This window comes from Rattus norvegicus, chromosome 20 (genome assembly GCF_021556685.1).
Source record: "Rattus norvegicus strain SHRSP/BbbUtx chromosome 20, alternate assembly SHRSP_T2T, whole genome shotgun sequence".
Taxonomy (NCBI): domain Eukaryota; kingdom Metazoa; phylum Chordata; class Mammalia; order Rodentia; family Muridae; genus Rattus; species Rattus norvegicus.
Genome location: NC_141553.1, coordinates 51,969,681 through 51,991,601, shown reverse-complemented (window position 1 = coordinate 51,991,601; position 21,921 = coordinate 51,969,681). Strand labels below are relative to the sequence as shown.

Below are 21,921 nucleotides of genomic sequence, written 5' to 3'. Positions count from 1 at the left end.
CCTAAAATACGCACACTGCCCCTTTCCACTGATAATTCGGCCATGGGAGCATTTTGGAAATTGTCATTAAAAGTAGTCAAGGGCTGGAGAGACGGCTCAGCGCTCTTCCAGAGGACCTAGATTCAATTCCCAGCACCCACGTGGCAGCTCACAATGATCTGTAACTCCATTTCCAGAAGATCTGATTACCTCTTTGGCCTCTGAGGGCACATGGTACAGAGACATACATGCAAGTAAAACACAGTACAAACAAAAATACAAACAAAAAAGAAACCAAAGCAATAGAATAGTCTAGGCATTTCCCATCACACATTGGCTTCTTTTTGAGGCCACTTTGCTAGGTCAGGAGAAGCCAACAGATTCCTTCCTTCACAAAGCAAAATGCCCGGCCTTCAGTCTATACCTGTGGTCTTAGGATCCTCTTTGGTTGGGTCTAAGTGAAAGGGAGAAGTTTTAATGTTGCCTCCCCCGCTAGACAAAGGTTCAGAGTAGAAGAAAAAAACCTGTTAGGCCCTGGAATTGTATGTTCCAGGAAGCTTCTCCTAGGACCATAGAATGGGTAATTACATCAGCCAGTTCGGCAACTCTCTCCCAGGAACTAGCTGACCATAAAGTTAGATTAAAGTCTTAGAGAACAATCTTGAGAAGCAGGAAGCTTCTCCCAGGAACTAGCGAACCATAAAGTTAAACAATCTTGAGAAACAGGAAGTTCCTCTCGATTTTTCACTGGTATTCTCAACACTTTCCAATGATGCCCTCCCTACCCCCTTGGGTTGTGGTTTCTTCCTTTAAATTCCCCTTCTCTTAGCTACTGGGGGTCGAATTCCACTGCCCCTGCGTGGGATATGAGTCTCGACCCCAGTGCACTGGTTCCTATCAATAAACCTCGTGTAAATTACAGCAAGGACGGTCTTACGTGAGTTCTTGGGGGGGTCGCATCATCCCGAGACTTGAGTGAGGGTCTCCCTGCTCCGGGGATCTTTCATAAGCACCTGCAGACTTGGTCCATTTCTGGGATACTCATCACTTCTAAAGCTCTTAGGACATTTAATCCTCAGTGCTGTCAACTTTCCCTGACTTTTATCGTTGCCCAGTTTAGGACTCCTGGTCAACCCTGTCACTAGTTCCTGAACCCCTTGAACTCTAATCTCAACCCGCTGGTTTTCTCAGGGACTGCCAGTCACTGCATTACGAATGAGCTCATCCAAGCTCTGAAATGACGTGCAACGACCCTCCCATCTCCATGTGAATTCCATGAGTTTCTTTTTGTGTGTCCTTCACCAAGGTCTCCTTACTCCCACCCTACCCACCACCATCCTTCCGATTTTTCTACTCTCTGCCATCCCCCTTTCCTTCTGTATCCCACCCACCGTTCCAGAGGCCATCTATTTGAAGTTCTCAAATGACCTTCTCCAAGCCCACCCAGCCTCTGCTGCCCCACAGCAAGAAAGCTCACCAGGTCTTGGCTCCGTTCCTTCCCTCCTCCTCCAATCACCACATACGCTTTGAAGTTCTCTCCCTTTCCTGGGCATGTAAATAGACTCAAGGTGTCTCCTATCCCATAAAGCAAAGCAAAGCCTTCCTTCCGTATGACCATGCTTGCTCTGCAAGTGGATTTTCCAAGTTCGGCGTCCTTCAGACTGACCTTATGTTAAGTGTGACCTTACACTCAGAGCTTACCCGTCTCCTCTGCCTGCCTGCTGTGTTCTTTTCTGACTGTCCCCTTTCAAGAGTCATCAGTGAGGGCTTTGGTCTTTCCTCTCTTCTATACAAGAGCTACACCCTTCCTCACTTTGCCACAAGCCTGCATGTTCAAATCAGGGTCACCTCGAAACTTCTCCTTTATCCGCATCTATTCTTTCTGGGTGTCCACTGTGGGCAGTGCCCTGTAATGGGATACTAAGGCTTTTCTGGGAATCTCAATGGACAGGAAAATTGCTCATATGGATCTAGCAGGCGCCCACCTGAGAGGCAGAAGTCTGTCATTCTCGACTGATGGCTTATCAAGTAGCTGATGGCACCCCTTCCATCTCCCTGCCGGGGGCACAGCACACGAACCATCCAACAGACCCACAAAGAGCCTGTGATTGGCTCACCTTTTACTTTGACAGATTATAAGCCCAAGAGTCTACGGTGGAAGATGTCAGGTGATAGATCTCAAGAAAGACCATTTTAGACAGAAGCCTTCATCAAAGATATTGCAAACAATGCCAAGGTAGTCGGGAGTTAAACAATGAATTAAGGACACCTTTTTTGGGATCCTGAGAGGCTGGGGGAGAAGGCTCTGCCCTTTTTTACTGTTAAAAGCAGACAAAAAGGTGGGCCTTCTTATAAGAAAGGCCCGAGATTCTAGCATTGAGCAGGACAGCCAGCCAAAGGACACCTCACCTGCCCTAATGCTTTCGTTTTATCAAGGTGCTATTTGAAGTACCACCCTCAATGAAGGGCTACATCTATCTCCTGTGACCAACCAGCTCCCCCAGACCTAGGACTGAGGACCCAGCTCCCTCAGTACCTAGTACTCAGTACTTGTATACCAGGCCTTAGACAGTAGTTAAGCTGCTCAGCTGCCTGGGCTGGTTCACAGTGCTAAGTCAAGACAGAGCGGAGAATCAGTAGATGTTAGTCAGGGATGAACAGAGAGCTAGCTGCTCACAAAGACGATGTTCCCTGAAAGAGACCTCGGGTCCTCTGAGCAATGGCTAATGCTGAAGCCTGCAGTAGCAGCTGACCGTCCTGAGGAAAGAGGGGCTTTCCTAGCGCGTTTCAGTGGAGGACCAGGCCATGTGAGGACCCGGGTGACTGTCACCTCCACATAAGCTGACATCGAAATCAAATGAAGTAGCCAGGACGGATTATAGGAACAAAGATCAGCCATCCTGGGAGGATACTGGCTCCAAACTCTGTGAGCAAAACCTCGAAGGGCGTTAGAGGGTATAAAGGACGAGGAGTTTGACTCTAAACAAGGTTTAACACACACTATCCCATTTCCTGTTGTACTTAAAACATTCTTCAAATCTTGTGAAAAACTTAAATTGTTCATCTTGGGCACGCACAGCAGAGTAACAGTGGTATCCCACACGTGAACTGGAGAGCATTAAGCACAGTGAGGCTGCAAGAACTTTGGTAGAAGGTGAGGAAGCATGCTCACACTCAAAAGGGTGGGTAAACAGAGGCTGCCCCAGTTCCTCTCAGCCCTGAGGAGAATTCCAAATTGTGGGACTTTTTGGTGCTTCAGCTGAACTCGGTCAGCCCAGTACTTCATTCTCTCATCTGACAAACATCAAGGTAGAGTCTGAAAACAGACGACTGCCAAGCATCACTGCCTGGTGCCAGCCTCCCTCTCACCCCCCAACCCCCCACTACCATACCCCTCCACAGCTTTCTCTACTCCATTGCAAACCCTCCCATCCTGCTCATGCCTGCAAACGTCTTCACCGGATACAAATATGCAAAATGTTGCAAATGTCTGGACAGGTGGATACAATATGGAAAATGTTGCAAATGTCTGGACAGCTGTGGATTGGACAAAAACATCTCTCTCTTCTTCAACAGTGACTGACTGCCTCTACGGCATCCCCAGGACAAATGTCCCAGCGTTGGAGATGCTCACTCTTGCTTGTTCTAGGGTCACCGAAGCACTTTAAAAGCCACACTTGTTACAGAGGCACTATTTCAGTTATTATCTCAGAAAGCCCATCCTGCTCCAGACAACCAGTGCCACCGCGTTGAGGAACAAACTGTTAAACAGGAAAGTCCTACCCGATATTGCTACACCCTTCTAGTAAAACTGTCAACAGTATTTTTCGAGGCAGACACAATTCATTTCACAGATAAAACTGCTGGAGAGAAACTTGCAGAGAAAGCCATCCTTACTTTCTTAGTAACTGAACACCTACCCCCAACTCAGGTTCAAAGATTAAAAAAGACTCAATTATTTTTATGTATGTGTGTCTGTGTATGCACATGTGTACATAGTTTCTATGGTGGCCAAAATCCTAGAGGAATTTTAATCCACCAACATGGCTGCTCTGGCAAGGGATCACGTCCAAAGTCCTTCTAAGTCTGTGTGATGTGGCCGGAATGTGGACATGCCACACACCTTTAATCCCACACAAGGATGTCTAATTGAGGGGCAAGGTGACGAATCGGAAAAAGACTGACAGAATTAGTCAGAGATAGGATACGCCCAACTCTCGAAAGAGGTGGCTTAAGAGATCGGGGAAGAGGGAGGGAGAGAGGGAGAGCAAGCACAGTTTCTGTGAGGAAAAGGCACAGATTGTCTTGACCTTGCAATTGGATTTTATCCTGGCAACATGGCTGCTCTGGCAAAAGACCCCACCCAAAGACCTGCTCCCAGGATGCATGCGGGCCCTCCGCTCCTACAGAAGATGAGGTCTTACCCATCATCCACGGTTATGAGGCTGGCACCACTTGCTATCAATCAGTATCTGCTAAGTGAATAACAGGAGAATTGTATACCGAATCAACGTTCTAGTCCCAAAACACCCAGGCCAGCTTGTTCCTGGGGCTCAAACCATTCCTAGCCCTTGGCATGGCAGCACAGCCTTCCAACTGGACTCCTACCTTTAGACTCTGGGCACCTAGTCCTGAATTTACTTCGGAGGCTTCCCTTTTAAATTTTAGTGTATGTGTATGACAGTGGGCAGAAGAGGGAGCTGGATCCCCTGCCTACCAAGACGTTATAGGCGGTTGTGAACTACTGCTGTGGGTGCCAGGAATCCAACTTGGAAGAGGTTAAGGTGCTCTTAACCACTGAGCCATCTCTCCAGCCGGCTGTGGTGACTCCCCATTACAGAATGTTTCCATCCCCTCCAGAGCCAAGACTCTGCCTTTGACCTTGTTGATTCCTTCCTAGTTGTAATGCCCTGTCTAGAGAAGCAGTTATTCCATAGCTTCAAAGCGTCAAATTCAATGCCACATCCCTTCCCAAAGGAACTACAACTGAACCAATACTCATCTACCTTCAGGAGCTCATCCTATTGACCCCCTTCCTCTCAAATTCAGCTGTAGGTACTTCATCGAAATAGGTCAGACTGGTGTATTCCTTGCTTGAATATTTATAGTAAACCAGAGAAGGAAACTGCAAATGGTGTACTGACCATTCACTCTGGAGGACCCCGGAGACCGAACCTTAGTTACCATAAGCTAATCAAACCCAGCTCTCGATGTCTAAAAGCAAACATTAGGGGCCGCCAAGATGGCTCAGCAGGCAGAGTGCCTGCCGCCAAGCCCGATGACCTGAGTTCAATCCCTGTGACCCAAGTCGTGCTGGATAGTTCATGTCAACTTGACACAAGCTAAAGTCATGGGAGACAATGCCGTCACCTGCCAACCCACACACCGCACAAAATAAAAGCCGACACTAATCTGCCCGTCAGTTTTTATGTTTTTCACAGGCTTTTCCTTCATTTTGTTTAAATAAACACTGGCATACACAATGTATCGAAGACCCCTGCAGTGATTACAATGTGTCCTGTGCTGGTTTAAGGGCCTTTGAATCCACAGGAGGTTCGTGCTTGGATGGGCACCTGGGGCCACTCTGGATGTGTCCTAGCCTCCTGGGTATGATCCGATGCCTGCAATCCCAGGTCAGAGAGGAGCAATGAATGGGTGAAGACCGGTCTGAGCTACACAGTGAGAGTTTGTCTCAAAGACCAAGGAAAGAAAGACATACAAGAGAGAAGCAAGAAAAGAAAACGGGTAAGAAGGTTAACTGGCCAAGCCACACATCCTGGACATGATGGGGCTGGGAGCTAAGTGGGGTTTCTGGCCTCCTGACTCCACATTCTTAGCTACTACAAATCAGCAATCAATCAGCCAATCTCCTGCTCCTGACACCTTGGTGGTGGTCCTTCTGAACCTTTCCCATTGCTGTCTATTTCTTTGCCTCTGCTTTTAGGGTGGTATTTAGAGTCCGGTTTAGAAGCTACCGGGTAGATAAATGTAGCGATGTGTATCCCAAGTGGGTCCTTCTAGGATGATGTCATCACACAGGTGAAGGCAGGTACAGGATAGGAGGAGGCCTGCCATTGGACGAGAAGGAAGGATGGGCGGGAGAAAAGTTTTAGAGGAGGAGACTGGAAAGGAGGCAGAGGAAGGGGAGAGAGAACATGGAGGCTGATGTTAAGATTCCACTCTGTGTATTTACAGGTTGTTATGAATATTCTTAAGGGATGGATGTGTACAGGGCTTTGTGTGTCTAGGTGGGCAATTATATCTTATCAATTGGATCAGAGGTTATGGTGTTGTGTGTTCTTTCGTGTGGCGATTTAATTGAATTCAAGACAGTGTGTGGTCACTGGAGACATTGGGCCACCACAGAATTGGGATGTGTGTGTCTGGCATGGTGGCAACCTGCCTTGGGAACCAGATGGGTAGAGAGATTGCTGCCAGGCTCAGAGAGAAGCCATTTGCAGTGTGAGATGGGATGGAGCAGAGTAGGTGAGAGGCTTTGCTGACTGAGATGATGATACCTACCAGATATCTTGGGGCACCATGGTGCCGGATCTAGTGTGGGGTAAAAGACGGCATTCTATATAATTTTACGGCAATAGGCCCTGTATTCAATTAAGCAACGTTAAGTATTGTAACTGGCCTTTCACTGAACGTCCACACAGATACAGTAGCCTAGAGTCTGGCCATATAATGCTTTGCAGGCTGGAAATAATAAAATTAGATCTGGCCTAGGGCTGCAAAGGATTATACAAGCATTTTAAGGTCACAAATTCCCAGCTTACTACTAATAGAGTTTCTTTAACATCTGACATTTTCCTCATGTGTAGCCGTTAACTTATTAATTTAGCAATGCCAGGGCCAAGAGCTTTATGGATCTTAAACTGTTTAACTCTGGTAATTTATTGCAAGAGACCGCACCTGCATCATAAAAGCACGGCAAGAATTCCGAGACGCACTTCAAACCCTCACTACCTCAAAACCACAGCAGAACATTTATTGTATTAGAAAAAATAAAGGAATAACCCAAATGCTCTGACTAGAATGTCGATTACAGAACAGAAGGGAACCGTGTGGCTTTAAATTCTTGTGGCTGGTAGTGAAGAGGGCGAATTACTAGAGAGGGCAGGCGTCAGAAGAGAAGGGGGCAGGCTCTGTGCAGCTCATGTCAGCACGCGGGATTAAACCAGACTACATACAGAGTGGCCCTGAATGGAGGACTCTGCCAAACGCACTAGAGCTACCAACCCCAGCATAATGTCCAACGGCCATTCAATATAAACCTCAGACTGAGCGCGAGACACCGAGGGGCAAGTATTCATAAAGCAGTTTTCCCTGAAGAAAACAAGTGTCCAGAATCTGAAGGGGGTGGATTTGGTGTCAGACACACCCAAGGCCGCTATGATCCTCTGATCTTAATCGCTTGGCTGACACAAACCATCAAAATAGAGCCTCCAGGAGAGTCAGGAGTCCGTGATGAATGGCTTTAAGTTAAGGGACAGCCTCAGGAGCCTCAGGAGCCCAGTAGACCCACTCTGCTCTGCCGTCCCCCACTGAGAACGGTGAGCGGGCCTAGAAGCTGGATCTGGCTGCACACTAGAACAGCAGACTGCAGACTGCAGAGCGGCAGTCAATTAGAAGGGCCTGTGGCGGGGCGGGGGCACAGAGGGAGGCAGCTCACCGGGGGAAGGGGAAGGGGAAGGGGAAGGGGAAGGGGAAGGGGAAGGGGAAGGGGAAGAAAGGGGAAGGGGAAGGGGAAGAAAGGGGAAGAAGGGGAAGGGGAAGGGGAAGAAGGGGAAGGGGAAGGGGAAGAAGGGGAAGGGGTTGCTGGAAGAGAATGGGGCAAATCACCAAGTTCAGAATGAACAAATCCTTTCAACTTATATTCTAAATGGGGAGTGAAGTGTCTCTCTGTATGGGTGCATGGAGATCTCACGGGTGAAACTGTCTCCTTACCCTGAGGACTAGCATGACAAAGATTTGTGTACTGCTCTGAAGTGTTTCTAAATACAGCCCCTTTATTTATTTTTTTTTATCTGCAGCAGTAATCAAGGAAATGAAAACCAAGCGATGAATAATGGAATCACAGTCACGGCAGCCTTGAGTGGAGCACCAGGCGCTGTCCTGATGACAGATAAGAATTTCAGAGGGAAATAAAAATTTCAGGGGTAGCAGAAAAGCCACCAGTAAAACCCCCACTTAGCTCCATACAACAACATTCTTGACAGCTAACACACCGGGCACCGCTGGAACCAGTGGGTGCACTGGCCCTCATGCCAACCCTGCCTCCAGTGCTCCTTCCTATGGTTTCACCTATGGCCAGTCGCTTGAAGCTAAGGCTGGCAAGGGACTGATGTCCTCTCCCCACCCCTCCCACTTCTCCCTGGCTTCCAGGACGTAGGCTTTCCTGGTTCTTCTTCCTTCTCCAGTACCTTAGATACTGGCGTCCTTGATACTCTCTTCCTGCTCCCACACTGCTAGAGTTCTGAATGTGCCATGGGTTCAGTGACCGCCATGGGTTCAGTGACCGCCATGGGTTCAGTGACCGCCATGCCCACGTCAACGTTCATGTCTGCAGCTCTCCGAGGACCTGGCAGGTAGACGGCCCCACCTGCATCCGACATAGGCCCTGTTCACTGATGCTAACTGATTATTGCTTCTCTGTTGAGCGGGCTGCTCTCTCTGGGGCAACTTCCCAGGGTACCCCCTTCCCAGAGCGGTCTCCCATGCTCCTCTACTAGGCTCCTCGGATAACTCTTTGCCACTCCCAGCAAAGTGCTAGACACGTTTGATTATCTTCCCCAGGAAATTCCATCTTTCCTTGTAGCCTCGGCATGACCAACACCGCCACATAAAAGGCGCAGTGTCTAAAGACAGCCTGTGAGGAGCGCTCCACTCCAGAAGTCCTTGGCTGCTCCCCCATTCCCACTCACTCACTTGAAGAGGGGGTTCTTACACTGCAACTCATTATTCACATCAGGATTTGTCAGCATGGCGACCCGACCCTCACCATTAGCACCCTTTGCCTCCTCAAATGGGGTGACTTCAGGATCTCATGGAGACTAAAGCCACAAAGGAGGGCATTTTACAAGATGCACAATGCTGAGAACCGTCAAGAAAATCCCGCTGTGATTCTCTCAAAGTGAGACATTACCTTTCCTGCTCTGGTTACAAAGTATGACCAAAAAAAGGTTTCTAAAGACTAGATCTTAGGATAAACCGTAGCAAGTATGTGTTTTTCCTTTTCAGTCTGTTCTGAGCAGACAAGGCCAGGAGACCAGGGAGATGGCAAAACAGGAATGTTGCAGAGAGGGACAGCCCAGGGTTTCTAGGTTTTGGGCAATGAGTGTATCTTACAGCCCATTGCCTGTCACCATGGCCGCTCTCAGTCAAGCGTCTCTGCACATGAGTTCTGTGCTCTGAGCGTACAGCAGGTGTGAGACTGCACTCCACTGGGAAGAAGGAAAGGTGAGAATGTGAAGTTAGCTCACATCCAGAGCAGTGAAGAAACAATGAAAGCCCGACACAGGGAGGCAGGGCTGCCGTGGCACACGTGGGTGCCCGAGACTTTGACAAAGGAAGTGAATGAGTGGCCAGGCAAGGGTGGTGAGGGCGTGGCCTGTGTGTGTAACGAAACAAGGTGGTTGGTGTGGCTGCACTCCAGTGGACAAGAGGACAAGAGGCGGGGGATGAAGCAGAGAGAGGACCAGAGCCAGGCTGGGGGCAGGGGATGGGGTCCGTCTGTGGGCGCTACCCGAAGCTGGACAGGTAGCAGAGGATTGTGACCGTAAGACCGGCATTTGGTTAGGAAGCCACAGCGGCCTAGGAAATGAAGGCAAATGGTTGTCTTCTCTTCACCAGAGAGCTCAGAATGGGTGAGCCATCTGTGAGAACCAACCCTGGCAGGGAAGTCAGCTCACTACAGGATCAAAGGTCACATTAACGATTCACCCACATATCCCACCGACAGCTCTCAATCCTGTGAAGTTACGAGAGGCTGCCGTCTACATGTCAGCCCGGGACAGAGCCCACGAGATAGCTTGTTCTTCCAACTGATAGAATAACATCTGTAAGGCAGACAGTCCTTCTCTAACCCCACCCCGTGTATACACTAACTCTGCTCTTGGCCTTGCTGCTGGGGAATCCAGGGGCTGCGGAGGACAGACAAGTTTCAGTAATTAGCACTGCCTTCAGGAAGAGCTCTTCCCCAAAGGCAGGACAGATTATGGGGGTGGACTAGGGAACCAGAGGGACAGAGCTAAAGGCAGGTGGACACCAGACCCTCTCTGGCTGAGTCTTACCTCAGGGTCCCTTTTGCAGCCAAGCACTGCATTTGCAGGGCCTTGGCTTTAGCAGTATGAACTGTCTGCATCCTGTTTTCGCCTGCTTAAGTCCTTGTTAGTCCTAAGATTTCCATGTCAGTGCCTCGGAAGTGGAGCGGTCCCACAGACATTCTCGGCTGCAGTTTTTTGTTTTTGTTTTTTTAACTAAAGGCACAGGCGCCCCTCCCCAGGCCACTATCTCCCAGTGTGTTGTTAGGACGAGCAAACGTTCTCCTCCGTCCTACCTGTGCTAATCGATGCTGACAGACTTTCGAATGTGAGGTGGAATATCACCGACAGCTGCCCGTGAGCTGGCAGAAGGAGGAGCAGAGGCGGCCCCAACAATGCCAGGTCTACTCTGCCACTGCTCCTACCTTAGAGGCTTCTGGGCAAGCGTCAGAGCCAGCAGCTCTGAAAGATCCAAGCCCCGAGTCTCAAAGATCACGTCGCCCACGATTCAGGTCACTTGTGCTCTATCCATTTTTCTAAATACTAAATCAGCCGTATGCGCATGGAACTTTGGAATGGGTAGATATGGCTCACGCACAACAGAAAAGCTGTGCATGCGGGCAGCATGCACGCGCAAAGTGACTTTTCCATCAGTATCCTAAACCGTTCTTTTAAAGTGCAACTTCAGAATCAGGTACTCCTTGGGCTAAGATCAAAGATCATATCCCGTTTAAAAACATGGTCGCAAGCATGCTCATATACACCCTGACACACACACTTATCGGTGCTCATGGCTGAGGCCGGGTGACTCACACGGGTACAGCTGAGGCTGGGTGAGCGACTCAGTGCCCTCTACGGTTTAACTTAGCAGCCCCTGGGAGAGAGATATTCTTCCATGTTTCAGAATTAACATAGATGTACTTAACAGCGCAGCCTGAGTACAGGGTTTATGTATGAGTCTTTCTTCTGAAGCATCAACCAAAGCAAACAAAGAAATGGTCTCTAGGGTCTTAACAAAGCCCCGGTGTTGGACATCACCTTCTACACGAAGACCTAAAAGAACCATGCCAAGGCATTGCGTTTGACTGAGAGTCCGGTGAGAGGAGCTGGCCCAGCTTCTCGGAACTCACGCCAACTGTTCCTCCAAAGAAACGAGGTGACACAGAGACCGCAGGCACAGAGCCTGGCATACACTGGGTGACATCCACACTGTTGCCAAGTGACAGCTTTGCTCTCCCTTTGCTCATGATGACCTCCAAGGGGGGGAGCGGGAGGAGAGCTTTACAGAGTTTTGGGAAACGGAACACATCTGAGAATGGGAAGGGCAGTTACACGGCTGCCCAAAAGTACACCTGGACCGCGGCAGGGACCGACACCTGGGTGCAGCGACGTGAAGGCAGGCTCCGAGATCACAGCTCGTCCCCACGGTCGATGAACATCAAAATCCAAGCCTCATGGGACAAAATGTCCAGCAAGGACTCACACGGCCTTCTGTGTGTATAACCAGGACAGCGCGCACACACACACGTGTACACACACACACACACACACACACACACAAGCAGGAACACATGCACACACATACACACACACATGCACACAAAGTGCTTTTGTCTTTGTAGCGTGTATCTGCTAGCACCAACGATCCTGCTTTCAAAACCAGACTCCACCTTACAGTGAAAGAACAGGAAACGTGGTTGAAGCAAGGGGAACCAGGAAGCAAGCAGGCGCTGCTGTCCTAGCATCTAACAAAACAGACGTCGAACCAAACTTGTCAGAAGAAGTAAAGGACAATTAATCCTGGAGGGAGCAATTAACCAAAAAGACACTGTAATCCTGAACATGTGCACCAAACCCTGGGGCACCCAGTTCCATACAAAAAGATCCTCCTGTCTGAGCCGCTGAGGTTAGAGACACAGCAGCAGGTGATCTCAATACCCTACCTTCCCCAGACAGACAGGTCACCTGGACGAAAGCAGAGAAACATCAGAATCAAACTACGATCACACATCAAAAGGCCCTAACGTGTGCCTACCCAATACTCCGCACTTGGCAGCACATCGAAGGGCCTCTAAAGCAGATCACGTCCTGGGACACAGAACGGCTCTCAAAGTCGGGAAACTTTTTAAGTAACTCTCTGTGCATCCTTATCTGACCACAATACAGCGAAATTCAAAACAACAGCAAACTCGTTTCTAGTAAGTACACACAGTCAGAGTGGATAAACACCTCAATACTGAATGACCAAAGAAGAAACCAGCAAGCTCTCAATTTTTCTATGGGTCTTTATTTTACCCCAGGTCTAAGGGTGAGATTTGGGCACCTGGCCACCAGGGGGCGTGCAGCGCTTTGGTTTCTAGTTGACTCCTATGTTGTCTGTTGGGGAAAGCTGCCAGGCTGTGCCCCCACATCCAGCCCTGTCTTTTGTTTTGTTGATGCTGTTTGTCAAAGGACGAAGGCTAGCCTCAAAATCAAGATCCTCCTGTCTACTCGAGTGCTGAGACCACATCCAGACCCATCTGATCTTTAGAAAACAATTATTACAATGGCTTGGAAAAACCACCAGCGGCAGACGCATTATGCCACCGATGTTTTCTACTTAGCTACAGGAAAGAAGACGTGACACCACTGCTTTCCGAGACAGTGAGGAGGAGCTAAAGTGTACCTGCTAGCAGAACCCACCCCGCCCGGCAGCCTTTACCGTTCTCAAAGCCACAACTCTCAGGCAAACATTAAGCCCGCATAATGGCTTCATCACATACAACAGCAAATTCAGGAGTATATGCAGATATCTGAGTTACTAAATATTTTATCACTCGTGGTACTAAGTCTAGGTTCCTTTTGACCTACGTCAGCTGTAGCATTGATTCTGAAATACGTATTGTTAGTTAATGGACAGATCTAAGCCATTCATATTAAATCAGTAGTAGTTGTTTGATACACTAACAAAAAAAGGAAGCCTGCAAACTAACCCCCCACAGTGCTGGGCCGGGATGCCAGGTCCCTCATCATCCTGGAGGACCAGCTGGTTTCTGTACCTGGCACCCCCTCCCCTAAGTCACCAGGTGGAAGTCGTGGCTCTCCTGGACCCACCAAAACCCAGGCGACACTCATAATCTGATATAGAACTGTTTCCTCAGAACAAAGTTTAGAGAGGTTCACCCCAGAACACTTCATGATGCAGACTTTGTCTTTTTACATTCATTTTCAAATGTCATAAACTTTATCATAAAAAACTTACAAATTAATAAAAAACACTGCACATCAAAACTAGCCAGCCCTAAAGTCGATACGAGCTCAATGAACCTCTACCCAGCTAGAAGAGGCATCTGGAACAAGAGCCGTAGTCTAACATTATATTTTATACTTTCGGTATTGAGTATATTTTAGGTACTTATCCACCACCAAAACCAAACCACACTGCACGTCGGAACTGGAACTAGAAAACGACCGTATATCCTCTCGTACCTTGTGCCTGTAAGTGTACTCCGTCCCTCTTCGACCTGTTATGACCCTTGGTCTCTCTTCATGTTGTACTGCGCCCGCATATAATCTGCTCACATATAGAGACCTACTATGGGCTAGGACAAAGATATGAAAGACGTGTGCTTTTTATTTCGTTTCTGAGATCTTGTGACCCACAGCGCAGGTTTTATATGGTCACTCACGAGGGCTGGCTAAGTTCTCAAGGCTACCTTGATACTTTCACACTGTGGGTTATGTGTTCCCAGGCTGACACAAAGTGCTGCTGTGTCCCAGACATGGAAGGGAAAGCACGTACAACCTCATGAAGCGGGCACCCGCCACAGACTGGGCCCGTACGTAACGTGAGTCTCTGTGGTACAGAGAGACCCTTACTATCCTTTCAGCTAAGTCACTTTAACTCTTCAGATCTGCACAGAACAGGGAAGGAAGGAGCATCCCGCCCTCACCCAGAGTGGCATCTGTTTAATGCAGGGCTACATTGCCGTACAGATGAATGCAAAAGCTGGGACAGCCAACCGAGAACAACTGATACCACTTCAGGTGACTTCCACGGTGAGTTCTGAAGCACAGTGAGACCTCAGGGCTCCATCAGAACACTGCCCTCCACCCTCCCCTAAGCCATCCCCACAGCTGTCCCATCTAGTGTGTGTGTCCCAACATGCACGCCCATGTGAGACATGACAAGGAACGTACACAGGGGTCAGGGGGTAACTTGTGGATAACATTAGTTCTTTCCTTCCAGCATGTGGGTTTGAGAGACCAAACTCAGGCTTGTGGGCAAGCACCTTTCCTGGCTGAGCTACTTTACCATGGCCCTGCCCTGTTTCTAACCACGGCCCAAGTATACAGGCCCAGTGTTACAGAAATAGATCATTAATGCAACAACGGTCAGCTCACAAGCACACGGATGGGCCGTGCTCTTGACGCTACATATACTATGGAGCTTGGAGCAACACTTCATGGTATCAAAAAGCTTATCGACATTCAAGAATATGTCCTCTCAGAAGCAGAGCCTGCATGCTAGCAACCACAAATCAGTTATTACCAAGGTCATGGAAACCTAACGGTTAAAAATAAAAGGTCCATATCTAATTAGGAAAGCAAATGCTGGGGGTGATGGCAGTGCCCACCTTTAACCCCCAGCATGAGGGAGAGAGAGGGAGGTGGATCTCTGTGAGTTCAAGGCCAGCCCAGTCTTCAGAGCAAGTCCTAGGACAGCCAAGGCTACACAGAGAAACTCACAAAACAAAAGGATATCCCACTGTGACTCCAAGGCATTTGTGTTTGCCAACATGACCAATGCTAAGATTGAGGTACACAGCAGACCACTGTGAGGATGGCGGGGGGCAGTACAGCAGGTCACCCTCAGGAAGTGTCCTACTAAGTATATAGGACAAGAGGCACGGGCAGTAACGCCACGGCCGAATGGTTAAAATCCTTGCTTTTATGCCGTTCCAAGCAAGCCTGCACCTGCTCGTAAAATGTGGGGACTTGGGTTTTCTAATTTATCTCGTCTTTTATAAAATGTGAGACGGTTAAGAAAAGAGAATAGTTGGCGTGTATTCAGCCTCAGGTCCATTTTCAGGTCTATGATTTTTCTTTGCTCTCTCGTTTTAGTCTGAGGGGGAGAAAAAAAAAACCAATCTCTCAGCTGGCTGAGCCACAACGAGACTCCGCAAAGCCAGAAAGTGAATTCTGGCTACGCTCCATTTCTTGGTCACGGCCTGCTCAACCACAGCGCACAATTCCATCCACTGATGACACGGGCCGGCGGCACCATCAGCTCACGGCACGCGGAGGCTTGGCTTCTTTTTTTTCTTTTTCTTTTTCTTTTTTTTTCTTTTTCTTCTTTTCCTTTTTCTTTTTTTCAGAGCTGGGGACGGAACCCAGGGCCTTGCGCTTCCTAGGCAAGCGCTCTACCACTGAGCCAAATCCCCAACCCCGAGGCTTGGCTTCTTGAACTGACTGTGAAATTACGGGACGGACATCACAGCAGTGGGAAAGCAGAAGCAGCTTCGGATTGACCGGAGGCGGTAAAACGTCAGCGACGATGAAACCGCTCACACTCCTCCCCAGTCTCCTTGCCGCTAGCCGGGGCGCTCCACATACGATACCATCTTTCCCCGGACCATGGCAGTAGCCACCTCACATCCTCTCAGATCTTTGTGTGTTTCGTTCATGGGTCTGACTATGTGTTGCAGGGAATAGTGCCAACATACGGAATGTCTGCATTCAAACAGTGCCCGGCAGTGTTATAAATCTGAATCTACTGGGAGACTAAACTTCCTTCCATTTTTGTTCAAGGAGGAAGGAACTTATTACTGGCAGTATGTGCAGATAAGATTTCTCAGGTAGGTTCACAAGCCTGTTTCACGGGATGGCACTGCCAGCGCATCTTCGCTTCTCTGGGAAAGACTGGGGCAGACAGGTTCTAACCAACCCGACGTGGTATTCCACAGGGAAGAGCAGAGGAAGTAATAATTAACTTAAGGTGCAGTAAACACACCTAAAACTAAAACTCCTACATGGACCTCAGATGAGAAGAGACAATGAGTTCTCTAGGATCGGATTCGGAGACTTGTTTCTCCTGTTGCTTTCAGACAGTTAGTAAGAAAAAGTGTTTCTGATGTGGTCAGTTTCCCCAGAGCTGCCCCCAGGATGGGTAAAAGCTACACAGACGTTGGTTTTTGTTCTGTGTGTGATGATAAAATGCAACACCAGGCCCTTCACCTTCCCAGGCAACAGGCACAGGTCTGGTGAAATGCAGACCCCTCCACACGCACACACACACTTCCCCCTCTGCGTGTGTGGGGGAGGGGGCTTAGCTCTCTGGCTCCTTGCCCTTCCCCTCCCCATCTTCTCGTTGGGTCCTATCGTTGCTGCATCTCCAGGACGACGCTACCTCTAGGATATAGGTCATACGGAAACACACCTTACCCACAGCCAAAGAGAAGTAGCCAGGGAGGTCTGCTCGAATCACACACACGGAACAAACACAAACTCAAGTCATGGTGGATCGAAAGCCATAATTCCCAGAATCTCTGAAAACAAAGTGAGCTTTTCCAGACCTGCTGCCCTGACGCACCACTTTACCACACACTGTGAGGATGCTTTTCACGCAAGCACAACCCCCCTCTAGAGCTTGTGTTCAAAGACGACAGGGAAGTGGCCGTCAGAAACACCACCAAGAGCCTCGTCAAACCACGTGTACACCCGTTACCACTCTGCTGCATAAATAAATGTGAACCCAGACCCCTGCAAATGGGCCCGAAACAACAGCACTCCCCAGTGTGGTCCAATCAGTATGATGCCTGGGACAGGCACAGAACACAGGGTAGTGTGTTGCCTTCTGCAGGGCAGTGTGCTAACCTAGGCTTGTCCTTCTGTGTTTACCTATATAATGCTCTAAGTATCCCAGAGGGTCAAAGTCAGAGCAGCTTTGAGTCATGGAGCACCAGGGACAGAGAGACTCTGAGTTTAACAGTGGCACAGGTACCTAGTGTGACCCAGGCACACTGGGAGTCTAGCTGCTCTGTTCACAGCTGAAGGACACCCCCCTCCCCAATTTGGAACTGAAAAGAAATATTACATATACCATCCTCACCAGAGATGGCCACAAAGGACTAGAAGAAAATGCAAGATAGGGGTATTTATCTCCCACAGAGCCATGTTATAGGCCTGTGGGGTGGAAACCCTCCCAGATGCCCAATTAACAATGTAGCTGAATGTCTCACAGTCAAACTGATGTAGAAAAATCACATAAACATTACAGTTATTTCTACTGAACAAGGACTGTACTCAGGCTATATGTCACTTCATAATACACAGTACCTTCTGATAACTCCGAAGGGATCCCGAGCACTGCTTACAGTTGGACATGGTGGCGGAAAGGCTTTGTGCTTTTCCCATGCCATTTAGTGTGTATAAGGCAAAGTCGGGACCGTCTGAAAGGGCTTCTGATATAATTAGCCCAGGGCATCTGATTTTAAATACTCCTCACAGACTATAACCCAGGAGACTTCCCTGTGGGTCCTAATATACGAAATAAATTAGGACATGTAGAACGGGCCATCGTCTGTGGTACAGACATTCAAAGTACTCAGCAGTAAGTAAGTATATGGACACACGGGCACAGCTCTTCTCCAATCAACAGAAGGTCAGCTTGCTAGCAGTTAATATAGGACACAGATGGTAAGCCGCAATCCTGTGCCAAGTCCAGCTTCCACCTGTTTCTGTAAATACACGTTTACCTAGGGTCTATATCTAGCCATTGACTGAACTAGATCTAGACAACTGAGGGTAAGCATCACCCCATCCTAATGATGTTCCAGTGTCGGGGAACCACCCTTGGGCAGTCAAGTCCCCGAATATAAGGTCTCCAGCAGTCTTCTATGGCTTTCCAAGACAGAGTTTCTCTGTGCAACTTTGGCTGTCTTGGAACTTAGTCAGTAGACCAAGCTGGCCTCAAACTCACAGAGGCGGATCCACCCGTCTCTTCCTGGAGTGCTGGGATTAAAGGTGCGCCCTACGACCACGCGGCTAGCCTTTCCAATGTTCTGGTTCCTGATCTGCAGCCTGCATGATTCGGCCTCCCATGTGGGAGCGCCTGCTCCTTGAAGGCTCCTTTAAAAGCTTACATTGAATTTTTTCAAAATATAATTTTGATTATGTTTCCCCTCCTGCATCAGTTCCTCCCGTCTCCCTAACCACCCAACATTCTGTTCCCTTTCTCTTTCTTTAAAAAAAGCAAAACAAACACTTAAAAAACAACTTTACAACACACACCCATCAAAATCAACAAACAAAACACCAACAATGACAAACAAAAAATTCCCAAAGGAAACAAAAACCGAGGCAAAAATGTGTACACACAAAACACCGTCGAGTTTGTTCTGCGCTGGCCAACGACTCCTGGGCGTGAGGCTGACTCGGAGGTGTGGTTAATGTACCCAGGAAGATTCCACTGGCAAAAACAGGTTTTTTTCTTTGCCAGTAGGCACCAATTCCAGACAGCTTCCCAGTTAGGGTTGGGACCCCGTGTTTCCTCGGTGCTGGGAGCCTTGTGCAGTCTCGGGGAGCTTGGATGTGCATTAGTCCTGCTGAGTCTGGAGTCGGAGCGCCTTATAAAACACCCGTGCTCTATGGGCAAATTCTCCCTGCCAAGGCCCAGACATTCTTCTCCATCTAGTCAATCAAACAGCAGTTCACCCTCAGGAAGCCAAACAAGCCAAAAGGGGAGTCCTAGCCACAAACAATGACTGGGGACTGAGTGTGTGCTGTCTTAACAAGGTTTCAGCTTGTCCATTCATTCAGATGTGCTGTGAGCACGGGCTGGGTCAGCAGAAACATCCACACTTCAGACTGAAGACCTGAGCTTGGCAATCCCTACCTCAAGTAGGCAGACAGACAGACAGAACCCACAGACTATGAGCGCCGTAACTACAGGGACCACCGCAGAGCCCTAAGCGCCCGGCTCAGTGCCTAGAAACAGCAGGGGCGCCGGAAACATTCGCCCTCTGTGTTACCACCAAGCGTTAGCTCTGCGACTTCTGACCATGTGGAAGGTAAATAGCGTCCTGAATGTCAGATTTCCCGTCTCCCCCATACCTGGATAGTCTGGTAATCAGACGCATCGATTCCCTTCACCGTCACCTCTCGGAAAACCCGGGGTTCCAGTTCCTCTCTGGTAAGATCACAGTGGTAAATGACACCTAGAGGGAAGTAAGTCTCTGATTACTTTCCAAGTCTCAGGACACGCACAGGCCACAAGGAGGCTACGCCTCACCTGAGGCCAGCAGCAGGCAGGGGACCTCGCCCGTCACCACTCAGGAGGCTTTGAGCTTTGAGGAGAGTCTGATGTGAGCCGTACCCTGGAGAGTGTCCTCACCAGCACCACCACCTATGGCTTCCCCTCCTGCAGCCTGGTGGTGTTAATATTTACTGCCAACCTGATGCGTCTGCAGCAGCCCTGGGAGCTTGTGGAGAGAATTTTCGGAAACCATCCCACAGACTGTGGGCGCTGGGTGTTAGCGTTTGGTTCTCTCTGCTGCCTGGCCTGCCCCAGGGTGAGCAAGGCGCTAACTACCAGGCCTCCCTTCCTCACTGTCTAGTCACTTTTAGATTGCCGTGATGACCAAGGCAACCTTCAAAAGTTAAGTGTGTGATCCGGGTCACGATTTCGGACGGTTAGAGTCCAGGATGGCAGAGTGACAGAGCGGCCCAGAGCTCACACTTTGATCTACGAGGAGACAAAGACAGTGGGGACTCCGTGGGTCTTTTGAAGCCTCAAAGCCCACCCCTGTGGCCCAAAGAAATCTTTCCCCCGCCTTTGCTCTCCTGTCACGTGGTCTGTCACAGCACCCAGAAAAGTAATTACTACTGATACCAACAAGTTTTCTCCAAGCCAGGTCATGTGGGAATGCTGGCCCCACCCCCACAACCACAAGGTCTGCAACCAGTCAGGGGTCTCTTGGCTGATCCCCTTGGGGCTTCTGTTACCTGACCCACACCTAACCATGGACACACAGGTAGGCAGCAATCAGGAACCAAGGGTGAGCCACCACAAGACACTTCAGAATCAGAGTTTCAATTCTGTCCCAGTCACTGGGCCCAACGCAAAATACCTAATATACACCAGGAATTCCAGCCTATGTAATCATTAATAAAAGTCCTACTTCCTGGAATGCACGCATCTCTCCTAATACTTAAGTCAGAGAAACAAGGCAGTGTCGTGCTGTGTTGAGGAACAAGCCAGAGAGGCTGGTGCGGAAATGGTACCCCATGTACTTTAAACATACATTGACAAGTATGAGGAAGACTGATCCTGGGAGCCCAATGCTTGCTGGGAAATCACAAGCCAAATAAAGACTCCCACAGGTCACGGAGAAAGAGACGGATCGTGGATTAAAACGGCAGCTCTTTCCCCTCAAACAAACATTTCCCTAGCAACTTGAGAACCAATATTCGGTATGTACATAACTGCACGATGAGGGGTTTTTGCTGTTTGTTTGCTGGTTGTTACAGGGTACCCACCACAAACACACACAAATCTGACTCCCAGGGGCAGGGGAGATGTCCCAACGCTCTTTTCTGAAGGGAAACGGGGGAGCAGTGGGAACTGGGAAGTGCAGTGAGAGGAAGCTGCTGTCGGAACGCACTGCACGGGAGAAGAATAAATAAGAAGGGAAAATAAGACAGAATAAAGGGAAAGCGTGGGCTGCGTGATCGCCGGATTCGCCGTGGTGTCAGCACAAACAACGAGGGACTTAGGACTAGAATCAGGAGCTCAGTGAAGTCACGCAAGCCACTACCACACTGGAACTAAACCCCCAAACGAAAGACGGAGGAGACACTCGACATCCCTGCTTATACGGAAAAGCTGCGACACAACTCTAGCAGCAGAACGAGGTCCATAACGGAGGTTGGCTGCCATTAAAGAACGCCACACACCTCCCTCCCTCCCTCTATACACGGGCTCCGTGAAGGAGGCGGGCATAAGCTCGGTGGTTTCAATGATAAGTGTATTTCATCAATATTCTCTACGCATAGTCATCTGGGCTAGCCCAGGTTGGCCCACTGTACCCTCCCCCTACTATAATGTGAACCACTGTAACCTGCTGATATATCATGTCCCACCTGATCTAGGTCATGCAGGGACAGAGAAAACGTGCGGGGTGGGGGTGGGGGGACATTCTGGGTCACAAACACCAGAAGGCTGTGTAGGAAGTGAAGATTTAAAGTATAAGTTGATTACACAAGTCCCTTAAGGTCAAAAGGCGTAGCTGGCCTTAAGGTGTTCCCGGATGCAAGCAGTGCTCTCACAGGCTGCCGGATGACGAAGAGGCAAGGAGACCGGGTTGTGGGCTGAGAAGGGAGAGGAGGGTATTAGAGAAGAGAATGCTCTGGGAAGAGCTGGGAAAGAAGGACGAGGTGGGGGGGCCCTGGAGCACTGCCCACATGAAGACAAGGCAATGGGGTTCCGACACTCAGTCAGGCACTTGTCTGCTATGCTGTAGGACAGGATTTAAGACTATGGGGGCGGGGGGAGGCAATACACAAAGCATCAAGGCCAACTCTTAAAGGTTTCCTTCCCAAGCCACATGGGAAAGGCTTTCTCCTCCCCGCCTCCCAGAGCCAGGCCTGGAAGATGCTGTCTGGTTTAAGTCTGGCTGAAGCCAACCTCAGCCCC

The 21,921-nt window shown here is 49.2% G+C and overlaps 1 protein-coding gene and 1 long non-coding RNA gene across 2 annotated transcripts in view; one reads left to right on the top strand and one right to left on the bottom strand.

The window, feature by feature from the left end:
* Nucleotides 1–8,184, top strand: part of LOC120098962 (uncharacterized) — a 29,073-nt gene extending 20,889 nt beyond the window's left edge. The window contains exon 3 of the long non-coding RNA XR_015645958.1: nucleotides 8,019–8,184. This is a non-coding gene — a long non-coding RNA (uncharacterized LOC120098962). The remainder of the gene's footprint in view (nucleotides 1–8,018) is intronic.
* The window catches only part of Prep (prolyl endopeptidase), a 95,734-nt gene that overhangs the window by 11,816 nt on the left and 61,997 nt on the right, over nucleotides 1–21,921 (bottom strand). The window contains 1 exon segment of the mRNA NM_031324.2: nucleotides 19,341–19,444. Within this exon segment, the coding sequence (NP_112614.2) occupies nucleotides 19,341–19,444 (104 nt within the window).